Raw genomic sequence first — 24915 nt, forward strand, 5'->3', positions numbered from 1 at the left:
CTAGCGCTTCGACTGTTATGCCAGCCTTTGGAAGCTCCAACTGTTGTAAATAAAATAGGTGGATGGTCCTAACTGAGTATTTATAAAATGACAGGTGGAATCACAGATCACAGTACAACAAATCTTTCACAGTCACCAGTTTTACTGTCATCTGATGTTGAAATAATTCAGAAGTCAGAACTATACCTCGACTTCAAGTTTAACAATGAAAACATTTGCAAACATATCAGCGAGTCGCAGTGCCTGTGCCGTGCTAATAAAAAAAATCTTTGTAGGACAGAAGTGACAAATCAAGTCACCAATTAAATGCTCCCTTTTCTATTTTCTGCTAGAGCTTTATGTTCAAGATAAAATAGAAAAAGTTAGAATGGTGACACTCGCACCGGCACAGTATGTGTTGGTTTACTTCATCTCTGCATGCCAGCTTTCTACTTGCATCCCAGATAAAAAAATCTGAAAAGAAATAGTACAGTACATAGATGGAGCAAGGCTTGAAGGGGTTTTTAAGGGAAATTCACCTTCAAAATTTAGCCACAACACGTAAAAAACAATAAAACAAATGGGTTACTTACCCTCTTCAGTGTCGGCGGTTGAAGCTGTAGCCCCGCGATTCACTGGTCTCAGTTTACAGTGGAAGTCAAGTGACTGCCACCTACCAATCGGAGGCTGCAGCATCAGTGCTTGTTCTCCTGGCATCAGCACTCACTTCCTGGGCACTCCGATGCCGGGAGTTCAGAAAGATGACGCTACAGTCTGTGATTTGCAGGCAGTGGTCACCTGACTTTCGCTGTCAACAGAGACTGGCTATAGACGGCAAGTACCATTTGTTTTATTGTTTTTTAAGTAATGTGGCTCTAATTTTAAAAATTTGATTTCTAACTAGTTTAACATGATTTCTAATGCATCTTCATAACTTTCTGAGCCACAGTTTGCTTACTCTTTCAATTACTTTTATTGTTTAAATATAAAAGAACAATAACTTTTTAATGGGTTAAGATTAGAGATGAGCGAGCATACTCGCTAAGGCAAACTACTCGAGCGAGTGGTGCCTTATTCGAGTACCTGCCCACTCGTCACTAAAGATTCGGCGGCCGGCAGTGAGGAACGGAGGGGGGATCTCTCTCTCACTCTCCCTCCCCCCCGCTTCCCCCTGCTCACTCCCGCAACTCACCGCTCACCTGCGTCGGCAGCCGAATCTTTAGAGACAAGCAGGCAGGTACTCGAATAAGGCACTACTCGCTCGAGTAGTTTGCCTTAGTGAGTAGTCTCTGGGACAAGTTATCACTCAGTTGTTGGCTCAGTTGTCCAGTCTAAATGTACCCTATCGCTTTTGTGCTTGCACACCAGAGTGATAGTCATTCAGTAAATGGAGGCAGAGCACACTGGAGATCTCTTCCGGCCACACACCTTCATTCACTATGAACAGCTAATCAGTCATAGACGAACAGCTGCCTGTTTACATCGAGTGAGAAGTCATTGACGAGTCGTTTCATTTCAGTGAGCTGAAACAGAGACTAGTGGCCACTGAGCGATTTCTTGCTTAGAACCTTGTTGAGTCCCACGTTTACACGGGACAACTATCACACAAAATAACTCATTTGAGTGATTTTTCCGCTGATAGTTGGCGCATGTAGAAGTACCTCCAGTGGAGGGGGGAGCGACAACCTGCAGCAATGCCGCAGATCATCGCAGAACCTCACGAGAGGTGAGTATTGATTTTTTTTTACAACGTATTCCCAGCATAGAAGACGACCCCCGACTTTGGAGAAGATTTTTTTGGTTTAAAAAATCGTCTTATACGCCGAAACATATGGTATATAGGTTTACTATAATGAGTGATCACCTGGATGTCTATCACATGACCAGGACGGTGCTTTATCCCCTGTAAATAAACAATGAAGTTTCCTATTGAATTACTGCAAGCAGAGACCTTCAAAACTTTGAGAAATTGATACAAAAAAATATATATATAATAAATTGTATAACCGTTCATTAGAATATGATTAAAGTTTATTTTGCTGAAGTCATAATATCCCTTTAAAGTTGTTTTCTAGTTCTAAAACTTGATGATCTATCAGGACAGATTGTCAATAGTTGATCGGTGGAGGTCTGCTGCTCAGGACCCCCATCAATCATATGTTTGTTGGGCTGCTGTTACAGTGCAGGAAGCAGATAGTGCCATACATTCTGCAGTGGCCTGGCATGGTATTGCAGACACAGCTACCATTCACTTGAATGGTAGCTGTGCCTGCTACGGTATACTATGCTAGGCCACTACACAATGTACAGAGATAACTACTTCATTCTCAATATACCCCGACAGTGGCCTGGTAAACAGCTTATTGACATGGGTACCGAGTGGCAGACCCCCCTCTGATCAGCAGTAAGGAGGGTGCTTTTAGACAGAATAATTATTGTTCAAAAACTTGTTCAAATGAGCAAAAGTGAGCGATCGTTCCATCTAAACTTGAGCCAGTGACTCAACGATGCAAGAGAATCGTTCACTTCTTGCTCGTAAGGTTCGGACATCCTTACTAATGTTTCGGCGATACTTTTCATCGATATTGTTATGTCCGATATATCGGTAACATCGCTAGTTTAAGGCGATATAATATCGATTTTTATAAAGAAGAAGCGTGTCTTGTGGTCCGGTGACCAGATTTTCTTTCTTTACATTCTGCCCTTCCCTTTGTGTTGTACAGGATGTAGTTTTGCTCACCGCACTAATGAGCTTATAAACAAGTTCTAGAAACTTTTGGAAAGTGTGAGGTGACTCTTTGTCCCAAATAAGGTTTGCTCCAGGCAAAGCGACTCTCAGAAAAAGTGGGGTCTTAGGCCCCTTCCACATGCGTTTGTTCATCGTGTTAGACGAAGGCTCTGAATGCTTGCGTCTAACGCGATGGCAGAAAATATCTTTCTGTAGTCGCTACTTCGATTCCTGCAGAAAGAATGTTTTCAAAAGCTGGTGAAATGATGTCTGCTGGAAGGAGCATTTTGAAGGGAGAGCATGCGAGAAAATTAATATTTCTTGGCTCATTAGATAACGATTATTGGGGCCAATGATAAAAAACCTTTTCTTATACCTAATTATAATTGTATGTTTCATCTCTAATTTTTTATTTTTATTTGTAATTTTAATATATTTTCATGTTATTATTAATAGTTAGAAGTTAATAATAAATGCAACAGTTTAAAGTTTTAAATTGTTTTTTGTTGATTGTGTTGCTTTATTAACCCAGGACCTGTTTTATTTTTATACAGCATTTAAAAAAGTCAATCTATCGAAATATTGAGTTTTCCACCAATATTTTACAATAATTGGTAGTTTGTTCAGCGATAGTCGATACTATCAACTATCGATATTTGTGAGTCGATGTCCCAACCTTTCTTGCTCGTCATTCATTTCATGCCAGCATAAAAATCATCGTTGGCTCGTCCACTTCCCATTCAGTTTAAACACTGATTGTTCATTGTTTCACATAGCTAATGTAAAACTCTGCACAATTCCTGTTGAACGAGTCAACGATAAAACTGCCCGTCTATCAGGCTGCATGAGAGCGAACGAGCTAGCGATGACGTCACTTGCTCATTAACTCATGCATATGAGAATCACCCAGTTAAAAAGCACCCTAAGTTGCAATAGATGGCCATTATAAGCTGCACTAATGTGACCACCTTCTCCTGTCCGGACTGACCATTCTGGTCAAGAGTTGTGTAGAGGCCCAGAACCAGTTCACCAGTTAGACAGCAGAAATGCTATAAACAAATTACTGCTGAATCATAGCATCCTAGCTATTTCCATGTCAAAATCAGCTAAAATGGATGGATACCACAATATACACTATACATAAATTACCATGTAACAGTTGAAATGGATTTCTCTTTAACAGTCAATGGTCTATAAAGATGCCTGAAAATAGTAGCACTAGTTGTCCCCTTCGACTTTTGGTTTGCCTATCTACAGAATCAACTGCTTGTCAAATCAGCACAGATCTGTTCCAATAAGGCTGCACCTTCATTGACGAATGAACTCTACTGATTTACTAATACATTTGATTTGTTTATAGGTCTATTACACAGCATGCTTTAAGATTACGAAGCCCAATTCTAACCTCACCACAGTACAGACTTATAATAAAGGCAGATGTTTCTTTACATTATTTTCTCAAGGGAAATATAGGATAACTTTAGTGTCTTTCATACAGGATTGTGTGTCCTCTGCTGTCAAGATCAGACCATGATTGGTTAGATGTCAGAACTGATAACCGTTGAGAAGGTTCCGATCCCTAGAGATAAGTATCATTAGTATGATAAGCATTAAAAGTATGAAGAAGTGACTCCAGACACTAATATGCAAAGTCTGAGAAAGTCAAGAAACTCTATTGATATCTAGGTTCAGCAAGTTATCAGTGCACTCAAAAGATATAGAACATCTGAGTAATGGCCCATGTATATATAACGATTATCGCTCAAAATTCATTCAAATGAAAAAAACACTAACTATTCATTTGCAAGTTGTTATCCATGACTTTCAGTCAGAATAGGAACTAATTGCTGGTTTCTCGTTCTGTGTAAATGCTCGCCACTCAATGCTTCACATCGGAGGGGAAGCACTCCGCGACAAGCCCGCGATCCCACGGTGAAGTCTGTCTGTCTAAACGCTCTGCATGAGAGAACTATAGACCTGAGTGGTGATGCAGACTGTTGTTCCGTTTGAAAGGGCCATAATTACAGCATATCTCATTGTATATTGTACTTGATATATATTTTTTATAAATACTATAGCATATCTAGAGTTTCTCAGGGCTTGGCATATATTTAGATTCAATTAAATTTATTGATTTTACATCTTAAACCAATATGATGCATTACAACAAACAGTAATCTTTCGCTGGGTCTGTCTTAACATTTTGTCACTTCTTCACATCCTCTTGTGCAATGGAAATAATTAGACCGTCTTCATCTGCATCACGTATAAATTCTACTTAACAAATAAATGTATTTCAAACTATAACTAACGGGGGAGGGGAGGGGGGAAGGGAGCGGGTAAGGCCAGAGGTGGTGGTGGTGGGGGGGGGGGGTAGGGGAAGGTGGGTTTTAGGGGGTAGTAAACCCCCTCGCCTGTTTGTATTGGTATTCCTTCACGTTTCGAGTTGACCTGATTCCAGCCAGGTTTTGAATGTGTCCGAGGCTCTCATCGATATCCACGGGCTCCATAGGTTATGTATCCCAATTCGTTCCTTTTCGCTTTCAGCTCCTTCCTCCTCATATCTCATTAACATATTAAGTTTCTCTGACCACATTATTCGTGTGGGTGGAAATCTTGATTTCCACAATTCAGGGACCGACATTCTTACCGCTAGAATAACCAGCCGCAACAAGTCAGCTCTAATCCTAGCCATAGACCCGGGCAGTATCAGGAGCAGGGCCATCTCCGCTGTGATGGACACTTCAGACCTGGTCATGTCATTGTATAGTAATTCCACGTTACTCCACAGGGTCCTGATTGGGGGGCAGCCCCACCATAGGACCGTTTTGGCACCTCCAACATATCGGAGGTATTCTACTATCAATTTGGTGTAGTCTTGACGGTGTCCGATACCATCGTGAGAGGATCTTAAAATTCTGCTCCTGAAGTCTGCCGTATCTGGTGCTTTTGTGGCACATGAGGAAGGCCCTCTGCCATTCTATTGTAGTGCGGTTGCCGCCTAACTCATTCTCCCACTGTCCCGTATACTTTGGGAGGGAGTCCCCCATCTCACCGTTCAGCAACAACTTATATATTACTGATATGCCGTGCTCCGTAGGCCCCGGCATCATGCACATCGCCTCAAACGGCGTCAGCTGTCTGTTGACACACTCCCCGGGCGTCAGGGACCCCACAAAGCCCCTCACCTGAAGGTAGCTCAACCAAGCGCCTGGGGGGGGGGGGGAATTGAGTTGCCATAAAACTCTCTCAGGGGTTTCATCCCGTCTTGAGTTACTACGTTCACAACTCTAGGGATTGGGGTGTCTGGGATGGACAGAATTGTATTCTTGTCTCTCACTGGTGGGAACTGTGGATTGGCTACCAGGGGTGTAAGCGGGCCTGGTATTGATATCAGTCTCGCTCTTGTGGCCCATGCCCCCCTTTATAAGGTAGGGTGGGAGGCTCTCTAACTCCTCTAGGTATTGTCCAGGGATCCAGGGGGCCCCCTGAACCATCCTGGAGTTGGCTGCATGTTCCATTTCTACCCACAATTTAGTTTCTTTCGCTTGTAATAGCGAGAGGACAAAGTTTGCAATACAAGCCTTGTAGTAAAGTGAAAAGTCCGGGAGTCCCCCCTCCTCTTTGGTCCTTGTTAGTAGTCTGTGACTAAGTCTGGATATACGGCTCATCCATACAAATTTAATGATTAAGGACCGGATACTCAAAAGGTATTGCCGGTTCAGGGCCACCGGGAGTGTCTGGCATAGATACAAAAACTTTGGGAGGGAGTCCATCTTGACTGTATTTATCCGCCCTGTCCACGATATGTAGAGTGGGCTCCATTTGCTCAATTCCGCCCTCAGGCCCTCCAGGTATGGGAGGAAGTTTAGTTCGTATATCTGTGAAGGGTCTGCTAGAATCTGTACCCCCAGATACTTAATGGCCGAAAGCCTCCACTTGAAGGAGAAAGAGTCCGAAAGAGCCTCCACCTCCGTCTGGGCCAGTGTTACGTTTAGAATTTCCGATTTTTGTAAATTAACTTTAAAATTACTTACTCACCCGTATCTGTCAAACTCCTTCCATTACCACTGGCAGTCCTACTCTCGGGTTCGACAGGAACAGGAGGAGGTCGTCCGCAAAAAGCGCCATCTTATGTTCGGAGGGGGCCTCCGTCTGACCTCTGACTGACCCATTTTCTCTGATGGCATTGGCTAGGGATTCCATGGACAGGACATACAGCAGGGGTGACAGGGGACACCCCTGTCGCGTTCCATTGTTAATCGAGATGGAGTCTGAGAGGGCTCCATTCACCCGAATTCTGGCTGATGGTCCCTTGTATAGGGCCATGATCCATTCCCTCATTCTCTGGCCAAGGCCTATCTGACGGAGGGTCCCCTCCAAGAACCTCCACCTGACCCTGTCGAACGCCTTTTCTGCATCTACCACCAGCAAGCACAATGGTTTATTTGCTGCCCTTGCCCTGGATATTAATGAGATAGTTTTAATCGTATTATCTCTGGCTTCACTCCCAGGGACAAATCCCACCTGCTCTCTACGTATCAAATCAGGGATGTGCTTGCTGAGTCTATTTGCTATAAGTTTGGCTAACATCTTGACATCTAAGTTTATCAGGGATATGGGTCTATAATTTGCGCAAGAGGAAGTGTCCTTTCCCGGTTTCGGGATTACTACTATATGCGCCTGGAGGGCCTGAGGTGGAATGGGGCTCCCCTGAGAAACCTCGTTAAACATCTGGGTCAACATGGGGGATAGTTCCTCCCCAAAGAGTTTGTAAAATCTGGCCGAGAACCCGTCCGGGCCTGGCGCTTTGCCTGTCTTTAGATTTTTGACTATCTCCCCGACCTCTTCACATGTGAAATCTTCCTCCAAGGCTGCTGCTTCCTCTATCTTTAGCGGGCCCGGGCCGTGTTTTTGTAGGTATGCCCTTTCCTCCTCCCCTTCTCTGTCCCCTGTCCGTGGGGGTTGCTCTATGTTATAAAGTTTTTCATAATATAGTCGGAATTCTTCCAGGATGTCCCTTGTGGAAATCGCTGGTGTCTTCCCTGCTCTCTGTATTTTGGGTACGAATGTCACTGGCGTTCTGGGGTGTAGCGCCCGTGCCAACTTTCTTCCACATTTGTCCCCTGCCTCGTAAGCTTCCCTACGGATCTTGTCCCTAAGGGCCAGCGTTTTCTGGTCTAATATTGACAAGATCTTCTGGCGTATTGTCGATATTTCCGCCCAGGTGATGTTGCTTGGGGTTTTTTTTGTTAGCGGTGTCTTTCTCTTGCAATGTCGTCAGCAGGCCTCCTAGCTCCCTCGTTCGCTCTTTTTTTAGTCTTGCCCCCTGGGAGATCATGGTACCCCTCAGGACACATTTTAATGCTTCCCATTTGACGGGGGTCCGTGTGCTATCGTTTTGGTGGTCATTTACAAAGTTGGCTATGCTTGTTTTGATCTCTTGGACACATTGGGGGTCTTTTAGTATATTGTCGTTAAGTTTCCATGTTCTAACTCGTACGTCTTTTTGAAATCCGTCAAAGTCAGCGTATACCGGGGCGTGATCAGACCAAACAAATGGTCCGAATTCGCATACAGGCTTGTAGTCTAGAAGGGCGTGTGAGACCCATAAATAGTCTAATCTGCCGTAGCTATTATGGGAAATTGAGTGAAATGTATAGTCCCTGACGCCCGGGTGTAGCAAACGCCATATGTCCACCAGGTGCATGTCTCCTAGTTCTCTTATCAGGGTTCTGGTTGCTGCCCGTGAGACAGAGGACTTACCTGACGATGTGTTTTGTTCCGGATCTACGGCCAGGTTAAAGTCGCCTCCCAGGGCAATGGTGGAGCCGTCCGCGAACTTCGCCAGCTCTCTCAGGGTGGCCACACCAAAGGATATCTGTCCCTGGTTCGGGAAATATAAATTTGCAAAGGTGATCACCTTTCCAAAAACTTCTGTTTTGACAAACAGACATCTACCTTCTAGATCTTGTAGAACGCCAAGGGGTTGTACCTGCAATGAGTTATGGAATGCAATGGATACCCCTCCCGCCTTTCGGTTCGGGTTTGGGCTATGAAACCAGGTAGGGAATGATCTTGTGGAGCAGGAAGGAATCTTGTCTGTTTTAAAGTGGGTCTCCTGGAGGAGAAGCACCTTACTACCTTTTTTTTTGCATGTGGTACAGGATCTGACCTCTCTTGGAGGGAATATTCAACCCCTTGGCGTTGTACGAGGCAATCGTCAGGTTAGCCATGGTCCCTACTGGATATGTCGCCTGTCGCGTTCTTCAGGCGAGGTTTAGGGTGGACAGGGTCGGGGATAGTGGGGAAAGGGTAGAGTATGGGGAAAGGAGGGTGAAAAACATAAAGCATCTACAGGCCTCACTATTCAACACTAATCACTATTAGTCGCTATAAACTAGCTTCAAGCGCAACTTGAGAGCTGCCTACTCTAGGTGGGGGAGGGTAGACCACTAATGGAGGCCTGCCCCTGCCTTCCCCATCGCTAGGTGAAGAAAAGAGAAGGAGAATTGAAACAAATCAGATAGATTAATTTGTGTAGCTGATGGCACTGATCTCGCCCGCCGCCGGGTCTGTCGTCTCAGCATATAAAGGGAGAACTGAAATAGAAACAGGTAGGTGAAGAGGTAGAAAGTAGCAGATTTTCGTTAGAGGTTGGTCTTGACACATGAAGGGACAGAAATAGACTAGTCTGGTCAGTTCGTTACACCAGTCTTCATGTAAGAGGGACCTCGGGGTTTCTGTGCCTCCTCTTTCAGCCTTTGTCCTGGTTTCTTGGGGATTTATTCCCTGGTTTCCTTTGCGGGTCTCCAGCTTTTTGCCATTCCATTCTGGGTGGGGGGACCGGCATCTCGCCAATCTTGGGCCAGTCTGGTATTGCAATCTGCGGTAGCTCCAAGGTCCCCAGGAATTTGGGTAGGTCTCCCAGGTGTCTAAAGACAGCCAATTTCCCTCCTTTTCTTGCGTGGAGCTGTAGGGGAAACCCCCATCTATAGGGAATGTCTCTTTCTCGCAGAGCATTTAGGAGGGGCCTCAGGGCCCTGCGTAGCTGTAATGTACGTTTAGATAAGTCCGGGTATACACTAACCGAGCGGCCCTTGAACTGCTGAGTGTCCAACGTGCGTGTGCGCTGTAGGATTTGCTCCTTTTCTCTGTAGAAGTGCACTCTGCAGAGAACGTCCCTGGGCCTGGTGGGGTCTGTTGGTTTCGGGCCCAAGGCACAGTGAACTCTGTCTAGCTCTAGGGCGGAATTTGTGGGTCTCTGCAGCAAGTGATTGAAGAACTCGGTAATCCAGTCCTCCAGTTGGTCGTTATTTATCTCTTCGGACAGGCCTCTAACTCTAAGGTTGTTACGTCTGTGACGATTTTCCAAATCGTCAATATGATTGGTCAATTCTGCTATCTGGTGCGCTTGTGCTTCCAGAATATGAGCGTGTTCTACTATAGTGTTTTGGAACTCGTCTTGTACTTCTTCAACTTCTGCCACTCTCTGTCCCACTTCTCTGATATCTTTTTGTAAGACCGCTATATCTTGCTTGTGGGCTGCATCTAGTTTCTGAAGAAGCTCATTCATCTCCCCTTTTGTGGGGATTGCCTTCAGGTGGGCTCTCCAGTCCCATTCTTCATTGTTTATTTGTGGGGCCTGGGGCCTTTTGTGGCTTGTGTGGTGGGCTTCAGAGTTGTCTGGGACCCGTGGTATTGCAGTTCTTTTGTTTGGCTGTGCAGGGGGGCTTTCAGGTATTTTGCCCCTGTTAGTTTTCTTCCCCTCTGTCTCCCAGGGCCTATTGTGGGTCGGTGTTCCCTTCGCCCCCTGTGTGGGTCTTTGTGAGGAGGGGACAGCATCAGGGTCTGGTTCTTGTTGGCTTCCTGACTCCCCTTGTCTCTCCCCTTCTCTTCAGTTCCCCTTCCCCCTCCCTTTGTTTGGGGCCCCTGATCTTTTGGGCTTTCCTGTTGTGAGCTTCTGGGGGGTTCTTGTGGGGTTATAATCTGCGCTGCAGGGCTCATTTTCTGGGAGAGCTGGCTTTGTGTATGCCTTGGGGGTTTATTATTGAGGACTCTTCCTCTGCTGTGCCTTGAGCGCTTGCTCCCCCTCCCCCCTCCTCTGCCGGGCCATCTGCTCTTCTGTCTTCTACCCGATGCCATACCTCCTGCTCTCTGCTGTCTCCTACTGTCCCCTCCAGTCGGGCATCCTCCTCTACTGTCTGCGGTGATTCGGCCCGGGTCTCCTCTTCTTCCTGCATCCGCGACTGCGCCTCTTCACCTCCGGCGACTTCCGGCGCCATCTTTGTTCTGCCGCTCAGTGTCGGGACCCCTAGGGAGTGGAGGAAACGCTCCATGCTCGGAATCGGAGAGTTCAGCGGCTGCCTGGGGACTTCGGATGTCTTTTTCTTCCCCATGGAGGCTTTTTCTTGCGGTGGCGGATCGGCTTGTTGTAGCAACGGGTCAGGCAGGAGCTCCGGCGGAGACGAGTCACTCCATCGAGCGGTCATAAGCACTGCCTGTGCCAGGTCCTAATATGTGATAATTAAGATTTTAATATACTGCAATACTGAAATATTGCAGTGTATTGTAGAAGCAAACAAGCAATAGAAAATTCAAGTCCCCAAAGGGGAATAAAAAATTGTAGAATTTAAGTCCAACAACATACGTGATACAGGTAGACATGAAGGCATACAGGTTCCATATGGTATCCAGTGGCATATCGCTCATTTGCTGGAACTGAGCCTCTAGATCGTGCAAACTCATAGGCTGTCAAACTTGGCATCCTAGATGGTACAATACACGTTCTATTGGCAATAAATTTGGTGATTGGTCAGGCCATAGAAGTCTGGCAATATTGTGGAGGCATTCCCCGAAATGCACCTACCAGGTCATCCCCCCTGTACCCTCACTCACTTTTCCATCCTTTGAAGTACATATGCTACGGCTTTTCCGCCCGCTGTCCATGCGAGTAGCAGTTATCTATCGCCCCCCAGGTGCTGCTTGCCTGTTTTTGGACCACTTTGCTGTCTGGCTCCCCCACTTCCTATCCTGTGAAATTCCAACCCTCATCTTAGGTGATTTTAACATCCCCACTAATGACCCCAACTCCCCATCTGCATCTCAACTTCTTTCACTCACCTCCTCCCTTGGTCTCTCTCAACTCACAGCCTCTCCCACTCACAGGGATGGCAATACTCTGGATCTGGTCTTCCTCCGGCTCTGCTCTGCTTCCAACTTCACTAACTTCCCTCTCCCGCTCTCGGATCATAACCTCCTCTCTTTCTCTGTCATGCTCCCTAACATCTCTCCAGACCCACCTACCTACAGTACCTACAGGAACCTTAAAGGGGTTGTCTCGCGAAACAAAGTGGGGTTATACACTTCCGTATGGCCATATTAAAGCACTTTGTAATATACATCGTGCATTAAATATGAGCCATACAGAAGTTATTCACTTACCTGCTCCGTTGCTAGCGTCCTCGTCTCCATGGTTCCGTCTAAATTCGCCAGCAGCTTGCTTTTTTAGACGCGCTTGCGTAGTCCGGTCTTCTCCATTCAGCACGAGTCGCTTCAGTGTGCTCCCCGCTACAGCTCTTCTGCGCATGCGCAGACGAGCTGTCACTGCTCGGGAGCGCGCTGGAGCGGCCATTCTGTACCTTCCTCTGTTAGAGGAAGGTGCAGAGCTGCCGAGCTGTCCGGAGAAGCCGCCCAGCTGTCCCGCCGTCCAGCTGTCCTGGTAAGTGATGGGCCGGGGGGGCTGCCGCTGCGCCGGGCTGCGCCGGGGGGGGGGGCTGTCGCTGCGCCGGGGGGGGCTGTCGCTGCGCCGGGGGGGCTGTCGCTGGGCCGGGGGGGGCTGTCGCTGGGCCGGGGGGGGCTGTCGCTGCGCCGGGGGAACTAGCGCTGGGCCGGGGGGGGCTGTCGCTGGGCCGGGGGGGGGGCTGTCGCTGCGTCGGGGGAACTAGCGCTAGGCCTGGGGGGGGCTGTCGCTGCGCCGGGGGAACTAGCGCTAGGCCGGGGGGGCTGCCGCTGTGATGGGGGGGGCTGTCGCTGCGCCGGGGGAACTAGCACTGGGCCGGGGGGGCTGCCGCTGTGATGGGGGAACTAGCGCTGGGCCGGGGGGGGGGGCTGTCGCTGGGCCGGGGGGGCTGCCGCTGTGATGGGGGGGGGGCTGCGCCGGTTACCTTCTGCCTGGCGGTGGGTGACAGGTCGGCCGTGTTCACTCCAGGGGTCCGGTCGGCGGCTGCGGGGCGTCTGGTTGCCATGGAGACACAGCTGGTAGCGTCTTGGGAGCGCGCACGTCGGGCCACAGCAAGCGATGCGAAAAGAGCTGGCGGCCATCTTGGGAAAAAGTTTTATAAGTTGCTGAAACGCTGGAACGGTAAGTAGAAACCAGCTAGGAAAGTCATTTAAAGGGGTAATTACTAATGTATGTTTAATTAGGGGGACTGGGCAAAAAAAAAATTCACTGCTTCCTCGAGACATCTCCTTTAAGGCCATTCACACCCAGAACTTTGCTGAATCCCTACAGTCCTCTCTGTCCCCCATCTCTCTCCTCACCTGCCCCAACCTGGCTGCCGCTCACTACAACACCGCTCTCAAACATGCCCTGGATGAAGCGGCGCCCCCCAGGACCCGAGCAATCCGATGTAGACCTCGGCAACCCTGGCTCACGCCTCAAGTGCGCTTCATCCGGCGGTGCTCTAGAAGTGCTGAACGGCTGTGGAAGAAATCGCAAGCGTCCGCAGACTTCCTCCACTACAAATTCATGCTTAGAACCTACAACCTTGCCCTCCACCACGCCAAACAAGTCTATTTCACCTCTCTAGTCTCCTCACTATCCCACAACCCTAAAAGGCTCTTTGATACTTTTCACTCCCTTCTCAGCCCTAAACCACAGCCCCCGGTGACGGATCTCAGTGCCGAAGAGCTGGCTGCTTACTTCAAAAAGAAAATTGATGACATCCGTCAGGAAATAACTTCCCAACCCCAGACTAGCCCTGACCCTAGTCTTGTCAGCACTGCATCTAGCTCCTGCTCACTGTCTGTACTCAGACCAGCGACAGAGGAAGAAGTCTCCAAATTGCTCTTCTCTGCTCGCCCCACCACCTGCGCTAGCGACCCCCTCCCCTCACACCTCCTCCGTTCCTTCTCCCCAGTGGTCATCTCCCATCTCACCACTATATTCAACCTCTCTCTGACCTCTGGCATCTTTCCCTCTTCTTTCAAACACGCCATCATATCCCCACGGCTGGTTTACTCCCGCCTTGTAAGCTACCTATCAGAGCACTCTCTCCTAGACCCCCTACAGTCTGGCTTTCGACCTCAACACTCGACAGAAACTGCCCTTACAAGGGTATCCAATGACCTACTGACAGCCAAATCGAGGGGCGATTACTCCCTACTGATCCTCCTCGACCTCTCCGCAGCATTTGACACTGTTGACCACAAACTCCTCCTCAGTATGCTACGCTCCATTGGCCTAAAGGACACTGCCCTCTCCTGGTTCTCTTCCTACCTATCTGACCGCTCTTTCAGTGTCTCCTTTGCTGGCTATACCTCCCCTCCTCTTTCCCTTGCTGTTGGGGTCCCCCAGGGCTCTGTCCTCGGCCCCCTTCTTTTCTCTATCTACACAGCCCCTATTGGACAAACCATCAGGAGATTTGGCCTCCAATACCACCTGTATGCTGATGACACCCAGCTATACACCTCTTCCCGTGACATCTCTGCACCTTTACTCCAAAATATCACTAACTGTCTATCCGCTTTCTCTAACACCATGTCCTCTCTCTACCTAAAACTAAACCTCTCTAAAACTGACCTGCTGGTATTTCCACCCTCCACTAACCGACCTCATCCTGACATCTCCATCTCAGTGTGTGGCGCCACCATAACTCCTAGACAACATGCCCGCTGCCTTGGAGTCATATTTGATTCTGATCTCTCTTTTACCCCCTACATCCAATCTCTGGCCCGAACATGTCAGCTGCACCTCAAGAACATCGCAAGAATCCGCTCTTTTCTCACTGTGGACACGCTAAAAACGCTTACTGTTGCCCTCATCCACTCCCGGCTCGATTATTGCAACTCGTTGCTGATCGGCCTCCCCTGCACCAGACTCTACCCTCTCCAACCCATCCTAAATGCGGCAGCCAGGCTCATCTTTCTGTCCAGCCACTACTCGGATGCCTCTGCCCTGTGCCAGTCACTGCACTGGCTGCCCGTTAAATACAGAATTCAATTTAAACTCGCCACCTTCATCCACAAAGCCCTTCACAGTGCAGCGCCCCCCTATATCGCCTCCCTCATCTCAATCCATCAACCAGCCCGGGCTCTCCGCTCTGCTAACGAAACCAGACTGAGCGCCCCTTTAACCCCTTGAGTGGTGGGTTTCCTACCACCCTGTCGTGCCCACCAGGGCAGGTTTTTTAAAATGGTCTAATCATTGAATTTCAACTAATTTTGCAGTTGTGTCTCAAGAGCCATAACTTTTTCATTTTTCCACTGACACGGCCATATGAGGGCTTGTTTTTTGCGGGACAAGTTGTGATTTTTTAAACAGGGGGGAGGAAAAAAAGAAATGGGGAAAAAAGAAAAAAAGGGGCCATGTCATTAAGGGGTTAAATAATGTATTAACTTCCTTCTCTGGGTCATTACGACGCATGGATACCACATGTGTGATTGTATTTTTTATTTTTTACAAAGTAAAGGGAGACAAGTGTTTTTATTTTTTTTATAATTTTTTAACTTTTTTTTTATTTTTTATTTTTTGTCCCTTTAGGGGACTTCCACAGGGACCCATCAGGACCCCTGATCACATTCCGGGGGTCCGATGGTGACAGCCGTTTACATGCTGCAGTGACAGCCCTTTACATGCTGCAGTCACATAGACTGCAGCATGTAAAGGGTTAACACAGCAGAGATCGGAGGTTTTCTCTGATCTCTGCTGTAAGAGCTAGTACCTAGCTGTCCTCTGACAGCTAACCACCAGCTCTCCCTGCCACAGAGACCATCGGCTTGCTTCTGACAAGCCGATGGTCTCTATGGCAACCTGTAAACAAAGCACGAGATTGCCGGCGTAACGGCAATATCTTCTGCTGGTTTTTCAAAGCCCTTGCTTTGTTTTCTGTGGGTCTGTGCAGGCAGAGCACACTGTCACAGCTTGTGGCATTGTGCTCTGCAGCTCCTATAGTGATACATAGCCCGGAAATCTTCCGGGCTATTTTGCTATGAGCAGTGGAGCTCGTCCCGGAAATTTTCCGGGCGTGCCACTCAAGGGGTTAATTCGAACTTCTCATTCCCGCCTCCAAGACTTCTCCAGGGCAGCGGTCCTCTGGAACGCACTACCAAAGGCTACCCGAGCAATCCAGGACTCGCAGAACTTCAGGCGTGCTCTAAAAACACACCTCTTCAGGGAGGCATACCGAATTCCATAAACAAACCCCTCTGTACTCCGCCTGATAACATGCTCCCTGACCTACTGACTGCAATCCCTGCTAGCCATCTTAAACCGCTCCTGCAGTCATACTGTTTCTGCCGTCACACGGCTAAATGTCTGACAATTGTCTATGTGTATAGCATCCCTCACTCTCCACCTCACCATACCTGCACATCTCCAGCCCTTTACCTTCTGTATCACCCCATTATTCGTAGTATGTAAGCTCGTTGGAGCAGGACCCTCAGCCCTATTGTTTCCATCAATTGATTACTATGTAACCGTGGTTCTGTAATGTTTGTACTTTTGTCTTTCTGTATCCCCCGTCTATGTAAGCGCTGCGGAATATGATGGCGCTATACAAATAAAGTTTATTATTATTATTATTCCTGTGATACCCTTGGGCGTGTGGCCGAGCATTTGCCTGCAGGAAAATGCTTCTTGGCAGCCCTGCCATGAAAGGCAACAAGTATGTTCAGGACATCCTGCAGCCACATCACTGAGCTGTCATTGTCTCTCATACCAATACTAGTACTGAACGACTCTCATATATTATGGCCCACCAGACCATCACACCAGCAGTGGGGGCAATGTGCCCTCCATAGTATAGGTAGAATTGAGGTGCTCACCACTAGGTCTCCACACATACAAATGGCTGTAGTCAGTTGCCAAACTAAACCTGGATTGATTGCTGTAGACAACCCTGTTCCACTCTGTAGCAGTCTAGTTTTATTATTTTCATCACCATTGCAAATGGAGGTGATAGTATCAAAGCCAGTACACGTAATTAGCACCATGAGATCAAATATCCTTTAGCAAACACCTGGAAATGTTTCTAACAGACACAGAGGCCTATAACGATGGTGCCACCCGTGTCTATATGGCAGACAATGAAACAGTTGGAGCTGTTCGTGCTTATTAGACAACCCTCTCTACTGGTGGTCTGTCGAGGGTGTTCTGAGTCCATTTGTCTTGTGTGCATGCACTCGTGCATCCGCTGGACCAACACCTCCTAACAGTCTGGTCAGAACGTCAATTCTGCGATATGACCATTCAACTTCTCACATTTCAATAATGTGCCCCCTCTCAAACTCTGTTAACTTGGCGAAATCTATTTGATTACATCATAGAGTCGTCTAGTGGTCAACAAGCTCTATACAAGTGGAAGAAGAGGTCACTAAACACAAGAAGCCTTCGAGAGCCTTTTGTAGGCCAAAGGAGGGAACAACTTTTAGGGCATCATGTGGCAAGATTGTTCATCTAATCACCACAATTCTAACCATTTGCATATCTGCCTGAGATGGAACTGCATGCAGAGTTTTGCAGCAAAACGACAACTGCTTTTGGAGGCTTCAATTGTTTTTTACAAAAAGTGTTTAAACTCCTCATTTACACTAGTCCAAACATTTTTTCCTATTTTCTCTTGTCTAACCTTGGGTACATCCTGTAGTGAGGTGCTTCTTAGAGTCCGGAAAAAGAACAGTACTTGGATCCTGTTGTCATTCACCACTTATCTTCTGAAGATATACAGGTACATACATTTTTCTCTTGTTCTTTAGAACATACTTGTGTATTCAATTCTATAGAGGGGAGTGGCTGCTGGATACCCCTTGTGGCAGTTGTTTGGATATAACACAAGGATACATTAGGAGAGTCAGTCCTCTATACACAAAACTGTAGAAACTTAAAAGTGGAAATGTTGTGCGAATTAGGAGAGCAACTTTTGAACCTTTTTAAAAGTATCTTATTAATTCAAAGGTGGAACATTTTTATTTTGGTTTAAAATAACTCCCAGTCCCAGGTCTTCTCATCGAACACATGTTGCAATGGCATTTTATGCCAGGCATCATTAATACCACTTATAACAACTGTCATCTTTGGAGGTAAAAGTGTCTATCTTCATGAAATTTCCCTTGAAGTGCTGCTTCTGACCTCTCAAAATACGCCATTCATTATCTCGAATATTATTCCAAAGGCTACCCTGCCCCCCGGGACTGTCATGTCAAATTATATCACTGGCATGATATTTAGAAAAAATATATATATTTGTTCCCCTATAAGAAAGTGTGGCATCCTGTAGACATATTTTATTTCTAAAGGATCTCATCAGCTCTAGTGACAAAAGTCCTGATGCCCTTCTACTCCCAGGTCCCTGTAGAATATTTTCCAAAAAAAAAGGAACTTAAAAGTAAAAGCCCGGAGAAAGGGCAGAATGTAAATATTTAACATCAGGAAAGATTGTAAGTCCAGAATGAGTTGTTTTTGCAAATACGCCATGAATTTCAGTGTTTTGCTTTTCATCAAAATACAGAGCTATCAAGCAATAGAAACACAATGAATGGGAATGCGCCATGAGGATAGACATGCATTTTAACTAGGTCATTTGCAGCATTTGAAAATTGAACCTGATGTCTGTCAGCTTTGAATCTCACTTCTGAAAAAAAGTTTTCAAAGGAGAAAAACTCTATTGGTTATCCTGACTACAATCACTTACTGGGTCACTAATGATTGAGAAATCAAAGTTCTATGGTAGAAAAGTTATAGGAATTGTGTCTCAGATTAGAAATTCTGCAGAGAGAACAATATATGACATAATTAGTAGAGAAATGATTAAATAGTTCAAACTAAGACAAAATGCTAGCACATATTCCACTTGAATTGAAATAAGCATGTGGAACATATCGCCATTTATTTAATAGACAGTAACAGCTAAGAGAGGAGATACACATAGTAGATGACACTCCACTAAAATGAAGCCATCACATATCGTATGCCAGGCAGTAGTTCCCACGTATTGAGGGCTCCGTCAAGGAAACCAACTGTGACCAACTTATTGCAGCATACTTAAAGATAACCCTTTAACCCCTTAAGGACCGGGCCATAGCCTTTTCACGTCCTCCTGAAGTGGACTTTATTCTCTAAGGACGTAAAAACATGCCTCCTACAGAGAATAAAGCCCCTCGGGCCCTGGACGTGACAGCTCCATGCTGTCGGTGCCCGCAGGTAGCCAACAGCATGGAGCTGTCATTCCGGGGTGCGGGGGACTCCCCCCCCCCCCCTGGCAATGCGATCGGCGCTACCCAATCGATAGTGCCGATTGCATAAAAGTTTTAAAAAGTTTCAGGGCAGCTGAAATTACTCACCCGGGTCCGCTGCACTGCTCCCCGCTCTCCCGCTGCTCCAGGCCTCGAAGACGGTCTTCTGCGCATGCGCACCAGGCGGCGTTACGTCAGCCGCATGCGCAGAAGGCCCGAAGCCGCGGGAGATTTAAAATCTCCTGGCTCCTGTAGGTAGCCGGGAGGCAGGAGATGGATAACGGCGATCGCGGAAAAGTGCAAAAAAGTTTTTTAAAAAGTAGTTTCACCTACCCTCATGGATCAGATCCATGAGGGGAGGGGAAAATACTCACCTCGGTCCGCCCCGATGTCCCGGGACCCGAAGTCCCCTTCTGCGCATGCGCGCCCGATGTCAATCATGTGCACAGAGGGGCTCGAGCCCCGGGAAATTCAAAATCCCTCTGCATCTGGCTGCCATGTGTAGCCAGGAGCAGAGGGATGTCACTGGGGACATGATCACTGTCATCCAATCTTTGGGGATTGACCAGAAGACCGCATATTCACCTGGTGGATTCTATATCAATCACCTAGAGGTGGACCTACACCCTGAATAGCGGAATTCAGCAGGATCCTGCCAATTGATAATACCTGCTTCTATATATCTATCTGTACCAGCAGTGCACTAATCATTAAGGGACACCCCTAGACACACTGTGAGGGACTATACATCTATCTCCACGAAGTGTAAAGGAAGCTAATCCCCCATTCAATCTAAGACCAGGGTACTTCCCTTTTCTGGTTTTTCCGTTTGTTTCGTCTTGAGTTATGTTTGTTAGTGTCACTGTAAGCCCACGTTTTTAGAATTATTAAATAAATAAAAATTATTAATTTTATATCTATATCTGTGAAGGGTATCTATTATTCTGACACTCATGAGCCTTTCCAATCTTGGCTTGGTGTAGGAAAACAAAGTGTTCCTCAAAATGCTAAAAAGTCATGTTAAATTTGTACGTCTTCTAAATGGTTAAAAAAACAAAACACGAAAGTTTTTCCAATGTGTGCCCAAAATAAAGTAAACGGGTGGAAATATAAATCTTAGCAAAAACCTCTACATTATGTTTGCACATATTTAAGATATTGCAGTTGGAAATGTGAAAAAAATGACGATTTTTTCAAAATTTTCCCAATTGTGGCGCTTTTAATAAATAAACACAAATTTTATCGGTCTACTTTTTCAGCCTAAATGAAGTACAACATGTGGCGAAAAAACAATGTCAGAATCGCTTGGATATGCAAAACCTTTCTGGTGTTTTTCCATGTTAAAGTGACACATGACAGATTTGCAAAATTTGGCCTGGTCATTAAGGCGCAAACAGGCTTGGTCACTAAGGGGTTAAAATACAGAACCCACCACGTCTTCTGTAACAGTAATGACAGATTGCAGACCGCTCATAAAAAACCTCTATTTACAGTATATTTACTCTTCAAGATACTCATAGTATGTTAACAGAATATTTTGTTTTATATTGTTGGTTGAGCACACCAAATTCTATATAAGGCCATTTTCACACGGGCTACAAAATCACGCAATTTTCCGGTGATGTGATGGCGCTACAAAACACATGTTTGTGAGACCCATGCTTTTCAATGGTTTCCTACATATTAGCTATTTTTTTACTGATGCTACGTTACGAGAAAAAAAAGTGCGGCATGCTCTATCTTTCTGTGATGTGCTATTTTTTTTTATCTCCCATGCTTCCCTACAGAGCCTCCTTGTTTATTGCATCGCAATTTCATTTAAACATTAGAAACTTTTATTGACCATTGCGATAAAAAGAATTGTGCAATTTTATTGCGGGGGGCAGCGATGCAATGTGAGATTATCCTCAAATAAAGCATCGCTGACAACAAAATCACGAGAAAAAAGCTGCAATATGGCCACTATTTTGAAGCAGCGATATTGCTGTCAGCCGTGTGAAAGAGGCCTAAAGCTCAGAAAACATCTGTCAGAAAATGGCAGTAATTACAAGTACCGTATTTTCCGGCGTATAAGACGACTTTTTAACCAAGGAAAATCTTCTCCCAAGTAGGGGGTCGTTTTATACGCCGGGTATACGCTGTAGAAAAAAAAATCAATACTTACCTCCCGCGGCGCTGCTGCAGGCTGTTGCTCCCTCCTCCATGCCAACGGATCATTGAATGGCTGTGATTGCTTAATGCAGAAGCGGCTTTCATTGGCTGACACCGCGCTGAGTTAGCCAATCAGAGCATTAGCTTTCTAGAGGCGGGGCATATAAGCCCCGCCTCCAGAAAGCCATGCTCTGTCGGCATGGAGGAGGGAGCAACAACGCCGCGGGAGAAGAGTATTAATTTTTTTTCTACGGCGTATTCCCGGAGCTATGTATTCCACTTGGTGAATTTCGTACAAAAAAAACCCCATAAAAGACGACACAACACAATGCCAGAATTGCAGTTTTCTTTGGATTTGTCTAGTTGTAAAATTTTGATGACCTACCCTTAAGACAGGCCATCAATAGTAGATTGGCAGGGGTCCACAATCTGGGACTCCTGCCAATCAGCTGTTCACCAGGCTGATGTACTTCTCCACTGAGTTGATTTATGTAGGAAGCAGATAGCTCTGTTCCCATTGCAGTGGCCTAGCTTGGCATTACAAGCAAAGTTCCCATTCACTTCAATGGGAAGTTGGACTGCAATACCAAACCTGGTCACTGCAGTACGAACTAAGCTGTCTGCTTTCTGCAGAAAATTGTTCAGTGCACAAGCACACTGACCCAGCAAACAGCTGATTGGTAGGCTCCCGGGTGGCACACCCCTATTGATTAACTATTGATGGCCTATTCTATAGATAAAGCCATCATTAGTTTACAACTGACCAAACCCTTTAAATAAAAAAATTGACCAAAAAGTTATATGTACCTTAAAGGGGTTGTCCCGCGCCGAAACGGGTTTTTTTTTTATTCAATAGGCCCCCCGTTCGGCGCGAGACAAACCCGATGCAGGGGTAAAAAAACCCAAACGGATAGTACTTACCCGAATCCCCGCGCTGCGGCGACTTCTTCCTTACCTTGCTAAGATGGCCACCGGGATCTTCACCCACGGTGGACCGCAGGTCTTCCCCCATGGTGCACCGTGGGCTCTGTGCGTTCCATTGCCGATTCCAGCCTCCTGATTGGCTGGAATTGGCACACGTGACGGGGCGGAGCTACAAGGAGCAGCTCTCTCCGGCACGAGCGGCCCCATTCGGAAGGGAGAAGACCGGACTGCGCAAGAGCGTCTAATCGGGCGATTAGACGCTGAAATTAGACGGCACCATGGAGACGGGGACGCTAGCAACGGAACAGGTAAGTGAATAACTTCTGTATGGCTCATAATTAATGCACAATGTACATTACAAAGTGCATTAATATGGCCATACAGAAGTGTATAACCCCACTTGCTTTCGCGGGACAACCCCTTTAAAACAGTACAAATAAAAAATTAGGAAAAATTAATAGCAACACAAGGCAATTTTCTTTAAATAGTCACTGTTGTTTCAACAAATTGTGTGTAAATCAAGTGAATATACAAAGCTTTGTTATATATCTTATCATAGAAAAATGTCTTTCTCCCTTGACATCTTTTATCCTCCCCATTCCCTTATAAACTGCTCACTTATTCTTAAAGACTGCTGATATCCATCTTGGTGTCCTAAATTGGACTATCAGCTCACTGAAGGATCAGATTACATGTTGCCTATTGAAGTATATGAAGAAGGAAGGGGGTAGGAGAAGTTGCAGTGAGACACACAGAGACATGCTGACTATAGAAGTCTATGGAGATAGCAGGAGGCTGGAGGAAGAGGAGTCAAGTGAGAGACAAGCAGACTCACACAGAGAGGTTGCTACAGTTAATAGTGAGTTTTCTACCGCACTCTAAGTGCTTTAGTCACATTGATCCTTAGAACATTTCTATAGTGTCATGTATGGTGCTGCTGCTTCTGAATAATCTACTGTCAAGGAATAGAATCTCCTATTTTTTCCAGCTGCAGTGTAAGGGTAACATTACAGCAGCTAGCCTCCGCCCTCCAGCTCAGGGACAGCTGAGAATTAGAGATGGAACCTGCATAAGGGAAACTACTTGAAAGTACAGGAAACAAATCATACAATATAATAGCTAGAAATGTTACTACTCCTCAACGGAAGAGCCTGGTTGTTAATCAATGCAGAGCTCCTGCTGTTGATTACATGGGCACTGCTCCTATGCACAAGATCATCCTTACATACATGTACATCATGAAGCCTCTAGGTAAGGCAATCCAAGACGTACATGCATATTATGATATGTAAAGAGGCTAAAATATGCACACTTCAATATACATTCATGTGGATGTTATTTTGACATGTACAACACCCTACACTATCTCGATAGTGTGCCTGCCATAGGATATCCATCCATACAGACAGTGATTGGATCCTCATTAGTAGCAGTAGGGTCCCCATATTAGGCCCTAGTAGTAAGGATCAGGCATAATTCCCCTTCCTAACAAAATAAACAAAAAAACGCTCAGCAGTTCCCACAGTCTCATCCGGCTGCATGGATGCCATTCTGACTAAATGTCTTCACATGAAAAACTAGCAAATGATCCAGCTTGTCAGGATAAAGGAAAATCCATTCTTTATTGTAACAGAGTTAAAATCCAGTATAGCGTTCAGATGAACCCAGTCACCATCGCTTAGACATTTCATATGCTTAGCTAAACACTGCATTTTCAACAAACTTTGCATAAATAAACAGTACAGGCAAATACAAGAAACTGTATGACATAACTTACAGAGAAAAATGCTTCTTTCTCCACTTCATGGGCTACCTTATAGCCTGCTCCTCCTTCCCAAACTGTTCCTTCACTCTGAAAAAACTGCTAACATTCATCTTGGCAATGACATAGCTATAGGTTGCATACTAGTTGGCTATAGGTCACTCACTCCACCCTTTACTGTCCAACAAGCCCTCCACTACACAACACAGCAGCCATGAGTTTTGGCCTGATCCATCATACCAAGCCTGCTCTCTGTAAAGAAATAAAAATAAAAAATAAATCGCTGGATAGTTCGAATTTGAATGATGATACTTATTCTGTATAAACATGGCCAACGATCAAACAATGAAAGATAATTCAGTCTCTTGTCATTTATTTCACTAATCATTCGGTTTAAATACCGATCGTTCAGTTGTTCTCATTCCCTGGTATAGTGTATGTGAATGACTTAACGATTAGCAAGTCAAAGATTTATCTGCCTATATAAACAGGCTTCACGAGCGAACTTTGACATCGTTTGCTTGTGAACGAGATCTGGCAGCTGGAGAAGTTGCACCGTACACTTGCAGTGACCAATACAGAAGTAACGCGATACTGTATTAAGGCTGATGTAGACACAACGATTCTCGCTCAAAAATCACTCAAAGGCGTCTTTTGAGCGATAATCGTTGTGTCTAACTTCCCTGACATTGTGCTGTTTTCATTAACCAGTCGCTGATCGTTATCTTTCAGCATGCTGAAAGAGAATGATGAGCCTTATTAGGAATTCACTGCAGGATACAGCTGATACTATTGTTTCAGCTGTATCCCACTCCCTGAACACAGGAGGGGTATGAAGAACACAGCGGTCTAGCTGTGTTCTGCATACCCTGCACGGAGAGCACAGCTGTATACCAGCTGACCGCTCCGTGAACAGCCG

At 46.1% G+C, this 24915-nt stretch overlaps 1 protein-coding gene across 5 annotated transcripts in view; it reads right to left on the reverse strand.

The window, feature by feature from the left end:
- Nucleotides 1-24915, reverse strand: part of TPK1 (thiamin pyrophosphokinase 1) — a 585523-nt gene that overhangs the window by 226170 nt on the left and 334438 nt on the right. Inside the window, exons 8-9 of one of the 5 annotated variants that reach the window (XM_066585415.1) lie at nt 8474-8594; nt 1241-4286 (exon numbers count right to left, since the gene is read on the reverse strand). The exons of the other annotated variants lie outside the window; for them this stretch is intronic. Coding sequence (XP_066441512.1) covers nt 4246-4286; nt 8474-8594 — 162 coding nt within the window. The 3' untranslated portion in view covers nt 1241-4245. Of the gene's footprint in view, nt 1-1240; nt 4287-8473; nt 8595-24915 lie in introns of those variants that run through there. 5 annotated transcript variants of the gene reach the window in all.

Source organism: Eleutherodactylus coqui, chromosome 12 (assembly GCF_035609145.1).
Source record: "Eleutherodactylus coqui strain aEleCoq1 chromosome 12, aEleCoq1.hap1, whole genome shotgun sequence".
NCBI classification, from domain to species: Eukaryota; Metazoa; Chordata; class Amphibia; order Anura; family Eleutherodactylidae; genus Eleutherodactylus; species Eleutherodactylus coqui.